Raw genomic sequence first — 13,400 nt, 5'->3', positions numbered from 1 at the left:
GCGTTTTAAAATGAGAGCATAATAACTGGATTGTATGGCGGCGCCTGCTGTGAAAGTACAAAAATGTAGTCTTGGTAATAACTCTTCGAAAGGACCACATTTCGGGACATTCTCATTGCCTACCAGTACCGATATAATAATACATTCGGAGACATGGATGGGTTCCTGTTTTGTATTGTCCCATGCATATCAAATACAGTAATAAATCATACATTAAGCGTGGCCGCAAATACGGCAAAGCTATTTGAAATTTCACCGTTTTATGTTGGATTTTGAGTACAATAAAATGTTATGAATCTAAACAAATACCGTATAATGTATATCTCTTTTGCGTCTCGATACCCTCAGCTAAAGGCCTCTACAGCCATTGCAGCAAAATGCATTTTAGATATTTTCGAATCGCATGCGTTTTTCTGTTATTATTATTTCAAACTTGTACGGCTGCAAGCCGGTCGGCTCCTCGCGAACGCGGACGGCTCTGGGGGCCTACCGCGAAAACCGAAATTCGCTAATTGCGGGGATCTTTCTCTTTTACTCTTCGTAAGACGTAATCAGAGTGACAGAGAAAAATGCCCGCAATTGACGGATTTAGATTTTCCCGGTAGCCGCCCTGGACGGACTCCACCGCGTCTGCCATACTACATAATGTATAGATACCTTAAACATGCGCTCCGAGGCGACCCGACTCTTCCCGTTCGATGAGAAACGTACTTTAGATACGTCAAATAGGTCTAGACACGATATGGATGGGATACGTCAGTGTGAAAAGTGACGTTTCTTCAAACAAAAACGTCACTTTTGACACTGACATATCCGATCCATATCGTGTCTTGACCTATATTTGACGTATCTTAAAGTTAAAATCGGGCCGTAAGTATTCAGAGATTTTCCATCATTAATCTCCTTTTGATTTAAGAATTCTAAAAACTGTGTTTTATTCTGACCAAAATACTGTCAGACCAGAAATGTACAAATTAAATAACGTGCGTAAGCGATATTTATTTACCTCAGACTCCGTCAAATGTCGCCTTATTTTAGAGCTTACAAGTGTTTAAGTGAACTAGTAACTGGATAGCTCTTAGCTCACAAGTGTCTTATAGGAATGAGTCCCATTATAGTTCCTCTTGACTCGGGCACAGCTGGCCGATATGGCTTCGACATCCTCGACATAGTAACTACTAGATAGGGCATCGCATATCCTATATCCGACGTAAAATTGCCTAAAAGTAGTAGTTGATTGTGTTCTTGACTGTATTACGTTTCCAGACGAGGATATACCTAAACAACGGAGCTCAAACGAGGCTATTTAATTATATGAAGTAGGCAATGCTTGTTTATAAATGGCTGAAGTTTAAACAATCATCTTATTTTTCGAAATGTCTAGTCTAGTGTTTTTTTCATATTATAGGAGTTCACACGACGGAGATGAAGATGCTTAGATGGTCGGGAGGGACCACGCGGCTAGACAGAGTCCGAAACGACTACGTTCGTGGCAGCTTTAAGGTGGCCCCAATACCCGAAAGGCTTACAGAAAACCGTCTAAGGTGGTTTGGGCACGTGATGCGTAGGGATGATGAGTATATCGTCAAAAAAGCTCTAGACCTGCCGGAGAAAAAGAGAGGCAGAGGACGCCCGCCGGCAACATGGTGGACCAGCATGGCCACGCTCCTTGATAGGGATAATCTACCTGACACGACAACCCTCGATAGATTGTCGTGGCGCACAATAATTAGGAGAGCCGACCCCACCTAAAGAGGGAAAGAGCAAGGAAGAAGAAGAAGATAGGAGTATAGTTAATAGAATCAGGCGTTACTTTGCGGAAATTAATTAAAACATGACTGAATTCAGTCATCGGACTTCGGACCGTCAACATCTCCTGAGGATGGGGATGGAGGAGGAGGAAACACGTCGTGTTTTGTATTTTCGATGGTGGGTTGTTATATTTATTTGCGTATTTATTTTTGCGGCGGTAGGGGGAAGGGTGTGTAAACATTAATTGCATGTAAAAATACGCACGTAGGTATAACGGGTTAGCACTGATTGACTATCACGTTATCTTTTCGCGGATAAGCAAAGTAATTTGTTTTAATTACAGGAGTATTTAAGTGAACTAATAAGTAACTAGATAGCTCTTAGCTCACAAGTGTCTTATGAGTCCAATTAGAGTTCATCTTGACTCGGGCGCATCTGCCCGATATGGCTTGAATACCTCGATGTAGTTACCTACTAGGTACAAGATCCAGCATAGCATATCTTACATCCGGCGAAAAACTACATTAAACTAGTACTTGATTATTGATTGTGTTCTTGATTGTATTACGTTTCCGGTCGACGATATACTTAAATAAATACTATAGGGACATTCTTACACAAATTGACTAAGTCCCACAGTAAGCCAAGAAGGCTTGTGTTGTAGGTACCTACTCAGACACATCACATATTTTAACATCCATGACTCAGGAACAAATATCCATGAAACTTAAACGAGTCTATTTAGTAATATGAAGCCGCCAATCCTTGTTAAAGATAAGGTTTAAACTACTGTTAACTATTATATACTATACTTAGTATATACCTAATAGTATTCAACAGTATCGAAGGAAAATTTCCGGATTGCAAAATTTCAACATGAAAAATGTTTTTATACGATGATAAAAATTTACCATTTCCACAGTGAAAGTTTCTTTTATTGGCATATTTCCAGTAAATTTTTCCTGAATTCTCGAAACATTTGTAACTTTTTGAAAACTCCGCTACTTTCACATTTGTCATCTATGTTTTATTTTGCGTGTGTTCCTCGATTTCTCGAAGACGGCTGAACAGATTCATAAAATACTATTTACACCTAAACCTTTACGTCTCAATTCAAACCCAAACCCTCCCGTACCAAAATCTTAGATTAGCCACTGGTCTTCTTAGATTAGCCGCTTCTAGTCTTTTCCATTACTAATATATCATGTGTATTCTCACGTACTGTCACTACTTTCCTTTATATGACCGCAAAAAAGAAATGAAAGTTCCAAGTGACATTGGCGCCATATTGTAGTTTCACTTTTGAAGACTGTCACAAGTAAATATTTAATTCTAGCTTTAGTCTTTGTTATTTGAATTTTGTAGATACCGTTTTCGACTGATTGTCTGTATCTGTATGTCTGTTTATTAAATTACTTTGATTGTTTAGGTCATAATTTCATTAGCTACTATAGTCGATCCCTGAGAAGCCTTCACTCACAAGTATTATAATTATCAAAAAATCACTTAGACCGGATTCGAATCGGGTTGCTTAACTGTCTTGTCATTGCCACAGTGCTTTGCACGATGCGTTTTGTGCAATGTAGAAACATTATACAGTTTTAAACTGAAATAAATGTCATATACTAAGAAAAAGTGACCAAGGCCTCCAGTGCCCCAGGCTGGAATCGAACCAGCGTCCTCTGCTATCGCGGCAGGTGCCTGAGCCACTCGTCCACCGGGGTCACGGCAGCATTGGTTGAATTTTTCCAAGTAGGTATACGCATTTCTTACTGAAGGCTTACGGCGCCCCCTAGATTATACTGTTTATAGATGAAAAGGAAAATGGGTAGAAATAAAACAATAATCAGTCTTAAACTACATATACTATACTTAAATAACAATTTAGCGGCGTGGCGGCGAATATTCTTTCAAGAAACCTGTTGTCCAGTAAAACCAATTTCAATTTTGTGCAATAATTAAGTTTTTATGCCTTAAACAAGCCTCTTGTTACTAAATATTCCTGCAGACTTAACAAAGTGTACCTACCTAAATGTTATATTCGTATAAAAGCTAAATATTATTTTGTTTGACAGCCTACAGGTGTGTACAGACTTAGGGATAGATGAAAATATATCTGGACGCACCTTAGCACTAACATTTGCTTACTTATTTGTCACTGTTACTAGGAATTTAGATCGAAAATGTCAACTACATAGTTATTGAGAAAATTTTCCTTGACATTTACTGGACAACAGTTCTAGACATAGATTTGAGATCACTGTGGCTGTTGCGGCGGGGCGAGACGAGCAGCGAGGGTCAAAATATCGCGTTTCTCCTTCGGGAAACGTAGTTCGCGTGCAGCGAGCCTCGCGGAGCGTAGTTCGCGCTCCGCTCGCGCGAGCTCTGCGCGAATTACCCCACCGGCGCCCGCTTCGCGCTCTCGCGCGGCCCATTCGCGTGCCATTTGCTCGCGCATCGCGTCGTCGAGAGCTCGCGCGGAGTAGTGGGCGACAACCTGGAAAAACAACAATATTAAAATGCTAGTCATATTAACTTCATGATGAAACAATCCACAACGACAGACTGATCAACGCCACTTAGGGCCACTTGCGTCATCCAGGTTAGCCACTAACTCGGGGTTAACCGGTTTAACCCGGAGTTACCAGTAATATTTAACCCTGTGTTACCGTTTAACTCCGAGTTAGTGGCTAACGCTGCATGCTGCAAGTGGCCCTTAGTAGAAAACTGAAATTTCGCATACAATAGAATTTAGCGAATCTTTTGACGGTGTTAGGCAGTTTGGTGCATCTGCCCCTAAGAATTTTATAAAAGAAACAGCCAATAAGCATATACGAGTATTTCTTCACTTGTAACTTCTAGTAGTTCCAATAGTTAGTATAGTTATTAACACCTGTAACTCCAGAATGCTGCTTACCTTCAGACGTGAGCACATCAACACCTAGACCACCGTTATTAAGATAGATAGATAGTGGAGCAGCTGGAACATTCATCAACACCTGGAATCCCTAGAACTTACCTCCTGCCGTGAGCACTAGCGCTTTTGCATGGCACGCAGCGAGCTATTCCAGTGGAACAGCTAGAATAGGAACTATTAGAACTTACCTTTTGGCGTGAGAACTGGCGCTCTCGCACAAAGCCGTCCTAACAGTTGGAATAGACATCAATACCTGGAATACAGTCATTAACTCCTGGAACTTGCTTACCTGATAACGTGAGCTCTAACCCAGCATACAGCTATTCCAACAGCTAGAACAGTCATCAACACTACAAACTGTTGTACGGTTCTTACCTCCTGGCGAGAGCACTGGCGTTCACGCATGGCACGCAGTGAGCCGTTCCAGTGGAGCAGCTGAAACACAGTCATCAACTCTTGGAACTCCAGCATTGTGCGCCCTTTGTTCGCTTCCAACATGAACCTGGAACACATCCTCAGTTACAGAACGAGAAAACCATGACATCAAAGTAATTATGTCTTGGACTCGAGGCTTCAAGGCTAGGATTTTAGCTAACTCAGTTCAGTCACAACATTTAAACAATTTTTAAACCATCAAAAGTTACCACGATACGCCTCACTTTCACTTTTTTTTTTTTGTTTCATATATTGGTTGATAAAAAGTGGCCAATTCTGGCTGAAAAGCTGCACCCAATGATAATGAGATTTACAAATGTATTCGAGCGCTAAGTTCACCGCGTTGGTTGATAAGTTGATGGCGGTTCTTATGTGAAATGGGCCTAATTTTCTTGTTTCCTGGAGCTCACCTGAAGGCAGCAATGCCAGCACTCGGGTCCTGATGTGCAGCAGCATCTCCCGCGAAGCTGGCTCGAGCCTCAGCCACGGCTTTTTCAATGAAATGCTCCGAAATACGGCGCGACTCGTGCTCGTTGAAGACGCTGTTCATAAGCGCAATTTTCGCCGCACTGCGTCGCGCTTCTGCCTTGGTCGGGCAATTCTGTAAGGAAGATAGTTTTTAAAATACTAAGAAAATTATAATATTTACACATTTAATGTAAGTTTCGTATTGAAAAAGCATTTGTTTTTATTGCATTGTGTCAGGGTAAAAAATAAGTAACAAAAAAAGTAAGTAAATAAATAAGATGCTTAGAATTACTATAAACCAGTTCACATATGTAGCTACCAATGATAAGTAAATACTACATCAATTTAGTTGAAGTAGTTAGGAACGAATTAATTATGTAACGTAAGATACAATAAACATAGTGACGGTAAAGAGTATGTAAAATTAAGAAAATTAACATTAAATAAGGATAAGTGTGTATTTGTGGCGCTGATACAAATGCTACACCTGTTTACCTACGGAAATCTAAAATTAGAAAGACGGAGTCGTAGTACCCGTCGTGTTACGCACCTGGAAGCTACCGAAGCAAACGCCTCCCGGCAACGTCAGGTGGACGGCAAGCATCTCATAGACAACACGCTCACTGCTACGAACTACAGACTTGTAGAATGTAGACGCCATATTCATTGTTACGAACTACACCAGCTACGCACCTGGAAGCTACCGAAGCAAGTGCCCCCGACAGGCATGGACTCTTAGAATTCTTACACTTGCCAGAACTCCTGCAGTGCTGCAGTCTTGGACTCGTAGATACCACGCCAAGTGCAACAAACTACACCTGCTACGCACCTGGAAGCTACCGAAGCAAGCACCGCCCGGCAGCGTCACATAGCAAACATAGGGCGGGTGGGCAGCAGGCACGGACTCATAGATCACGAGCGCGCCCGCGCCGCCCCCTCGCGCCGCCTTCACCTGCCAGAACTCCTGCAGAGCCTCCACCACGTTCACGGTTGACAGCACGCCGTCAGCTAAAACAATTAGAGATTCTTGTAATTTATGCATAAAGGATTAAGGTTGATTTGTCTAGACGAAATCGTCATAGACTTAAATATGCCTGTCTACTAAAATTTAATAAATAATAACGTCTTAGATGTGAAGTACATAATTATATTTTCAGACATTTTAGCCGCTGCTGCTATTTATCAAACGTGCCTATACGGCACTTATATACCCATCACCCCCATGTATACCCCATGTACTTATATAAAAATTGTAACGTAATTTTTGGGTGGATATAAATATTATTATAAAAATATTATGGCAATGGGAAATATGGGATACTAATTGAAAGGAAAAAAATGCCTAAGTACCTGTAAATACTGTGTATAAAGATATAGTTTTAAAATCAGCTATTTTTTGTATTTTTAGCCTGCAAAATAATATTAGAATCTCAAAAAGTCCAAGCAGTAGGTATAAAAGTGTTCACCTATCAAAACTACTCAATTTTACTGTTTCACTATGTCCAAGTAAAGTCCTTAATAAGCCACATATTTGACGAATAAAGTCATAGTTGGCGTTTCACAATCTTCAAATAAGCTTGCCTCGTAGATAAAGTGTTAAGTTTTGCAGGAAGTTTCATCTGGCAGTTAATTTATTTGTTAATTAGCTATCCAATACTTTACTCAGACTTTGTGAAACAGACCCTAATACCTCTGATTACAATATTGTTATATTCCTCGACCAGATTTATAATCAACCCAATTTATTTTAATCAGTTAAACAAAATGAGGTCACCACTATTTGTTACAAAAGCAAACATTGTACGAGACGAGAGCCGGGAAAGCCCCAGATTTGCATCCGCTACCGGGATTATGGGATGCAATGCCGGAGTCCGTGCAAACATCCAATATAACTCGGTCACAGTGTTACAGTAGCAGCTATTCGGGCGAAGTGTTCAAATTAATCTACACACTCTAATTTATGTGAGTAATTACATCATTCATTTATTTACATAATAGATATACCGGTATTGCCCATAACAGGAGCAATAAATTAAACTGTAGGCTGTACTCCTCAAACTGACCAACATTTGTTCAGCGACTTTAAAAATTTTAAAATTGATTTTTATTACACTGTAATTAATGTTTATTCTAAGACCCAATATATTGCTAATTATGACATGTTTAAAGCTTTTTAATTAGCGTCAATTACAATGATGATAGCGCACACTGAAGACAATATTTATTTGTTTGAAAAATATAAAATCTAAATACTTTATATTTTTTTTAGAGAGGTCAGAAAATCGCAGCCAAATAACGCTAGACCCTACTTATCGTGTTGTGTTCGTGCCGGTGAGTAAGGTTGCCAGAGCTCAACGAGGGGTGGGAGGGGGTTAGGGTCGGCAACGCGCATGTAGCTCCTCTGGAGTTGCAGGCGTACATAGGCTACGGATACTGCTTACCATCAGGCGGGCCGTATGCTTGTTTCCCACCGACGTAGTATAAAAAAAAATTAAAAAAAGTTATTTAACATAAGTGTCATCGTTTGAGGAGGTCCTTATGCACATGGTCCATAAGTATTGTTGAGTCCGTCGGTGCCTGGTTTACGTAAATTATTGGAAGTGTGCCAAGAATATGCGGTACAACATGGTTTAAAGTATAATGAAAAGAAAAGCGAGTTTATGGTAATTAAAGGTAGAAATAAGGGTCCGGCGAATGAGGCACATTATGTTAAATGGAACTGCTTTTAACCGTGTTACCCAAATACCTAGGTCACGTAGTGACAGAGGATTCAAAAGATGACATGGACATGGAGAGGGAGAGGAGGGCATTATCCGTCCGTGGCGGTATGTTGGCGCACAGGTACGCTAAGTGTAGCATGGAGATCAAAATTACTTTATTCCGTGCGTATTGCCAATGTTTTTATACTAGTGGCCTGTGGGCTAATTTTAAGCAGAAATCCTTTGACTCTCTGAGGGTCCAGTATAACATCGTGTTCAGGGCCCTGTTGAGGCTTCCGCGATACTGTAGTATGTAAGTATGTTTGCGGACGCACATGTAGATGATTTGTATGTTATTATGCGAAAAAAATGCATCAGTGGTACACCGTATACGCGGGAGCACCAACGGGATCCTGAAAATGATAGCCGAGCGGTTAGATTCTGGTATTTTGGGACGATTTATCGAAGTGCATGTTCACAAACGTGCAGTTCGGTGGATCGGCCAAGATAATCAGCAATCTAAAGTAAGTTATCTAATTTAATTTATGTAATTTATTGTGCGGAAGGTAACATAACATAGGTTGTAAGTTGATACTAACAAATATGGACTGTATTAATTGTCTGAGAATAAATATTTTTTATTTTTTTATTAGGGTTGCCATACGTCCCGTATATACGTGACTGTCACCGGATCGAAGGATCGCGTCCCGTATTTTTACCTTTACCCGTATATCAATACCGCTGTAAAATACGCACATACATAGTCAAAATCATATCTGTTTAACCAATTTGTTTATACCTATTAAACTAAACAAAGCTATGTTGTGAATATGCTATTCTCTATTAGCTGTACACATAAAATTTAATTGTTACTTTTACATACATTATTAAATTTCACGATAAGGGTAAAATTTAATCGATATTACGCCATAAATTTTATAGTAAATTATTTTAATGGCAAATGAATTTACCTGTTTTACGACTCGCGGGCTTGGCGTTTACGTTCATTACTAAAGATAACAAACTGTCTAAAAATCAATGGTTTACATACAGACCTCGAGTAAGCACAATAAACCTTTTAATCATCATAAATTGTTACATATATAATTAATCTTTATACCGCCATTGACTTGATATACAGTCAGTACATTTCGTGCCCCACACGCCACGACTTCATATCAAGTCGTAGTTTTGTTAAGGTTTGTATACCTACGTGCAATTTTTGACGTGCCGCTGATGACATTTTATTACTTCATTGATGTGGCGGCGAAATGGTTAATGCTACATAATAATTGCGACATACATATATAATTAATGTTGTTAATGTTCTTATTAGTAATAAGTTTGTGTTACATACATAGGTTATGTTAGTTATAAGTTTGGAAAAGCCACTATATCATGTTAAGTAACTTTGTAAGTTATTTAAATTGTTTGTATTTGCTACACCCTATTCAGGGTCCAAGTGATACCATAAGAAATGTATTACTACAACCCAAAAATGTACCATAGTAGCAAGTAACAAATGAATACTGAATACAAGCAAACTGATTCAACAACTTGTTACAGTTTGAAACTGGTTTTGACAAGACATTCACTAATCGTGACTGACTAATGACTTCATTTCGAGTCTCGGAACCGGTTTTTTAAATAGCGGTAGATACCGGTTTATTTTGGTTTGACTCCGAACTTTCATAAGAACGTAAACGTTATGAGAACTTTATTGTAACCTAAATAAACCGGTTTATTCGACGAGCGACAAGACGGCCGTCCGGCCTGGTGGCGTCCCGCGTAAAGAAAGACGCCCACATATAAAGAAACCAGTTTTTATTGTTCTAAGCCGTTTAATCTGACAAGAACTGTATAGAAATGTTATTTAAAAAACCGGTATAAAAATAACGGTTTTAAGAAAAAAAGGCTTTGCGTCAAGTACATGATAACAGTTTGGAAATTTAACCGGTTTCCGAGCCTTTCTTCATTTCGCACTCACCAACCAGCGTGAGCGATTTCAAGGTCATGTCAAAACCAGTTCAAACACGTAAATAATTGCGAAATCAGAATCGGACCCTAATGAAGAAAATTTCTTCATTAGGGTCCGATTCTGAGAGGTTTCGAATACGAACAAGTACATTTAATATTATTATTAATCATTTATTTCAAATAACAAGGATTCATAATACATGGTTAGTAACAAAATAGTTCATTATCTTATTATCTACGTTAGTATTCTTATATCTAAGGTTTTTATATTGCTATGGCTATGTACACAAATAAATAAATACTCCATTGCAACAGTGGGCACATCACCCCACTACTTGAGCATTGTAAGAGATGTGCACACTGCAGCAATGTCGTATATAAGGACAATCAATCCTATCCGCTATCATGGCCAGGATGCGGTTGCGGCTATCCCGCACCCGCCGCACCAGGGACGCGCATTTCTTTCTGATTGTTGCATAAAAGCAGTCAGCTGTAATGTACGGCGGGGCGTGCGGCGTGCAAGTTAAACAAATGCAAACGTATAGGAGCGGCCTTAGTGCACGCTGCTCAAATCGTTTATGAGCCCGACGCCACGCTGCACGCCCCGCCCCCCGCTCCGCTTCGAGCGTCCACTCAGGCCCTACACTAAAAGAGAGCCGTATAACCACGAGCCTAGAAAGCTAACGGCGACGGTGAGAAAAGTGATCAGTCTATAGAAATCTTGGGAACCGATGGTTAATAGGTTAGGTCAACGTTTAAGACTTTACAAGAACTCATAAAAATGTTTTATGATAGTTATTCTCATTAGTTATTGAACAATCAAAAGGGCCTTTTCCGGTTGGCGTGGTGAAAAATCTATAACTCCCTCGGGAGTTATAGCCTTTTTTACAATCCATAACGCGGGAACAAAATACGCCTTTGTCCTTCAGTGCATCTGCATAAGATCTTTTTCGAGCAGGTGTGATGAAAGATAAATTAAGAAATCCCACTGTATTAAGAACGATATACTATATCGTTTGTATAGTAAGTTTTGACATAAATAGAACGTTTATGGCGTTGTTCACAAAAACGCTACAAGCATCAATTAGCTTTTAATCGTTTGTTTATTCATCTGTGAGAAAGGGATAAAACATTGATTAACAAATTGAGGCTTATAAAGTTGTTTATAGGTATGTTTAATGTTTAGGCGTATTAGTACAGCTTACCGCTAGAATAGTTACAGTAGCTCCACACATGGTTAATTAGAAAATACTACTTTGCGCAATAAGTCAAATAAGGACACAGAATGTAATTACTTTCCAACTTATTGACACTCGCAAACATGTATTATTTAGTTTTATAGCAAAGTAGCTTTTAATCCGATGATAATAAGGTGGTTTATACCTGTGAAAATGTGTATTTCATCGCTAAGTTTTCGCTTTTAGACAAATAAGTAACGGCAGCCACCTACGGGCAACCTACGCATGTTTTAAGATTGTATTTTATTGATAGAATATTAAACATGACATATACGGACATCATTAGGTGCTAAACTATAAATTACAGTTGGAACAATCTCCTTTTTGAGTCATCTTCCTCGTCTAATCCAACTAGCAATGTGCCAAAGAGAATTTTCAAAAAATTGCAAAGTCCTCCATGAAGTTATTTAGATTTCGATTTTTTCTTTCATAATAATAAATTACAATATAAATAGCAAATATTTATATACAATAACAATATACATAATGGATATATACAGATGATTACTATAACTAGCTTATATCTAAAATAGGCCCTTGAGGCATTGTACCAAGGATGCTGGCGGCATTTCCTCGTTGTATCGCAATACTGATACGTTGTGCGAGGAAGCCGCCAGCTCTTCGGTCACCAGTTACGTCAACCAGACGTTTCGCGATTTCTCCAAAAAACTTGTGCGCGCTGGGACCCCATGGACCTAGAGTTTCAACGTCAAAGGGTACAATATAAATGACGTTAACGATTAAAATGTGACATGTTGTGACAAGGGGGAGGGGGGAGTCACAAACTTTGTGACGTCAATTTAACTTTGTCGGTAACCGATTTTTTTATTCGCTGTACAGTTAAATAACGGGTTTTTCGAAAGATAATAATTTTTATTTTTATTCATTTAATTTTCTTTCCTTATCGGTTTTGTGTTATAAAATTACTAATATTTCTTTTTTCAAATATGTTTTGATATTATATTAATAATAATAATACCTAATTCGATTTGCCGATTTTATTAAAAACAAATATCCAAAAATGTGACGTGACACCAGTGGGGGAGGGGCATGCCAAATGTGACCAAGTGTGTCAAGGTGGGGGGGGGGGGGGGGGGGGGGGTAAAAAACCTCGGAATTCGTGTGAAGTAATTAATGGATGACCCCACATGAGTGTATGTAGTTATTACTGGTGTATGTGCCTGGCTCCTGTTAAGCACTAGAATATATATTTAAATTAAAGTTAAATTTAGTTCGTCAATTTTCGTTATAATAATTGTGGCTTTCCAGCAAAGAAGGGTCTTTATTCACATAGAACGGCCGTGCCCCCGCCAAGACGAGACAAAGGGCAAAAGGCAGTGCATATCTTTTCTCGGCACGTTTCGTCGTATTTTCGAACCCTTGTAGTTTCGGTTTGGATAATTAATATTTTACAGTACATATGGTGCTACTTTACCGCACTAGTGCGAAAATTAGCATTATTACGTTACTGTGTCGAACATTTAAAGGGCCATATGTACTGTAAAACGTTGTATGATACATGTGCGAATAGGTAATTCGCGACTCGTGTCGATTTAAAACACTCCCTTCGGTCGTGTTTTAATATATCGCCACTCGTTTCGAATTTCCTATTTTTCGCACTTGCATCGTAATGTACTATTACGCCACAATTATTTATATTTTAAGTAACCCGATCGCTAACGGCACACAAACATCAACAACGCCAACGTTCAACTAAATTAATGTATGATATAAGACTGTAGCCTAATTTCATCTCATCAGTGTCAGCCCGAAGTACACAGTTTCGCTCAAACAGCTTGTGTCAAACAGCTGATTGGATAGGTTACGTTGAAACCAGAGCCAGAGTAGACTGATATTAAGTACTCCATTTCTAACTATAATGTGTGACATTTTCAACCAAAAGGTACCACATTG

The 13,400-nt window shown here is 39.2% G+C and overlaps 1 protein-coding gene across 2 annotated transcripts in view; it reads right to left on the bottom strand.

Annotated features, from left to right (window-relative positions):
- Nucleotides 1-3,598: 3,598 nt before the first annotated feature.
- LOC133519317 (protein limb expression 1 homolog) overlaps nt 3,599-13,400 on the bottom strand; it is a 28,712-nt gene continuing 18,910 nt past the window's right edge. The window contains exons 2-5 of one of the 2 annotated variants that reach the window (XM_061853355.1): nt 6,402-6,580; nt 5,515-5,705; nt 5,045-5,171; nt 3,599-4,249 (exon numbers count right to left, since the gene is read on the bottom strand). In XM_061853355.1, the coding sequence (XP_061709339.1) occupies nt 4,010-4,249; nt 5,045-5,171; nt 5,515-5,705; nt 6,402-6,580 (737 nt within the window). In that variant the 3' untranslated portion in view covers nt 3,599-4,009. Of the gene's footprint in view, nt 4,250-5,044; nt 5,172-5,514; nt 5,706-6,122; nt 6,259-6,401; nt 6,581-13,400 lie in introns of those variants that run through there. The other variant, XM_061853357.1, reaches the window with a different exon arrangement.

The sequence above is a fragment of the Cydia pomonella genome, chromosome 6 (assembly GCF_033807575.1).
Source record: "Cydia pomonella isolate Wapato2018A chromosome 6, ilCydPomo1, whole genome shotgun sequence".
In the NCBI taxonomy this organism is placed as follows: Eukaryota; Metazoa; Arthropoda; class Insecta; order Lepidoptera; family Tortricidae; genus Cydia; species Cydia pomonella.
Note: the sequence above shows the minus strand (reverse complement) of the source record. Positions and strands in the feature narration are given on the sequence as shown.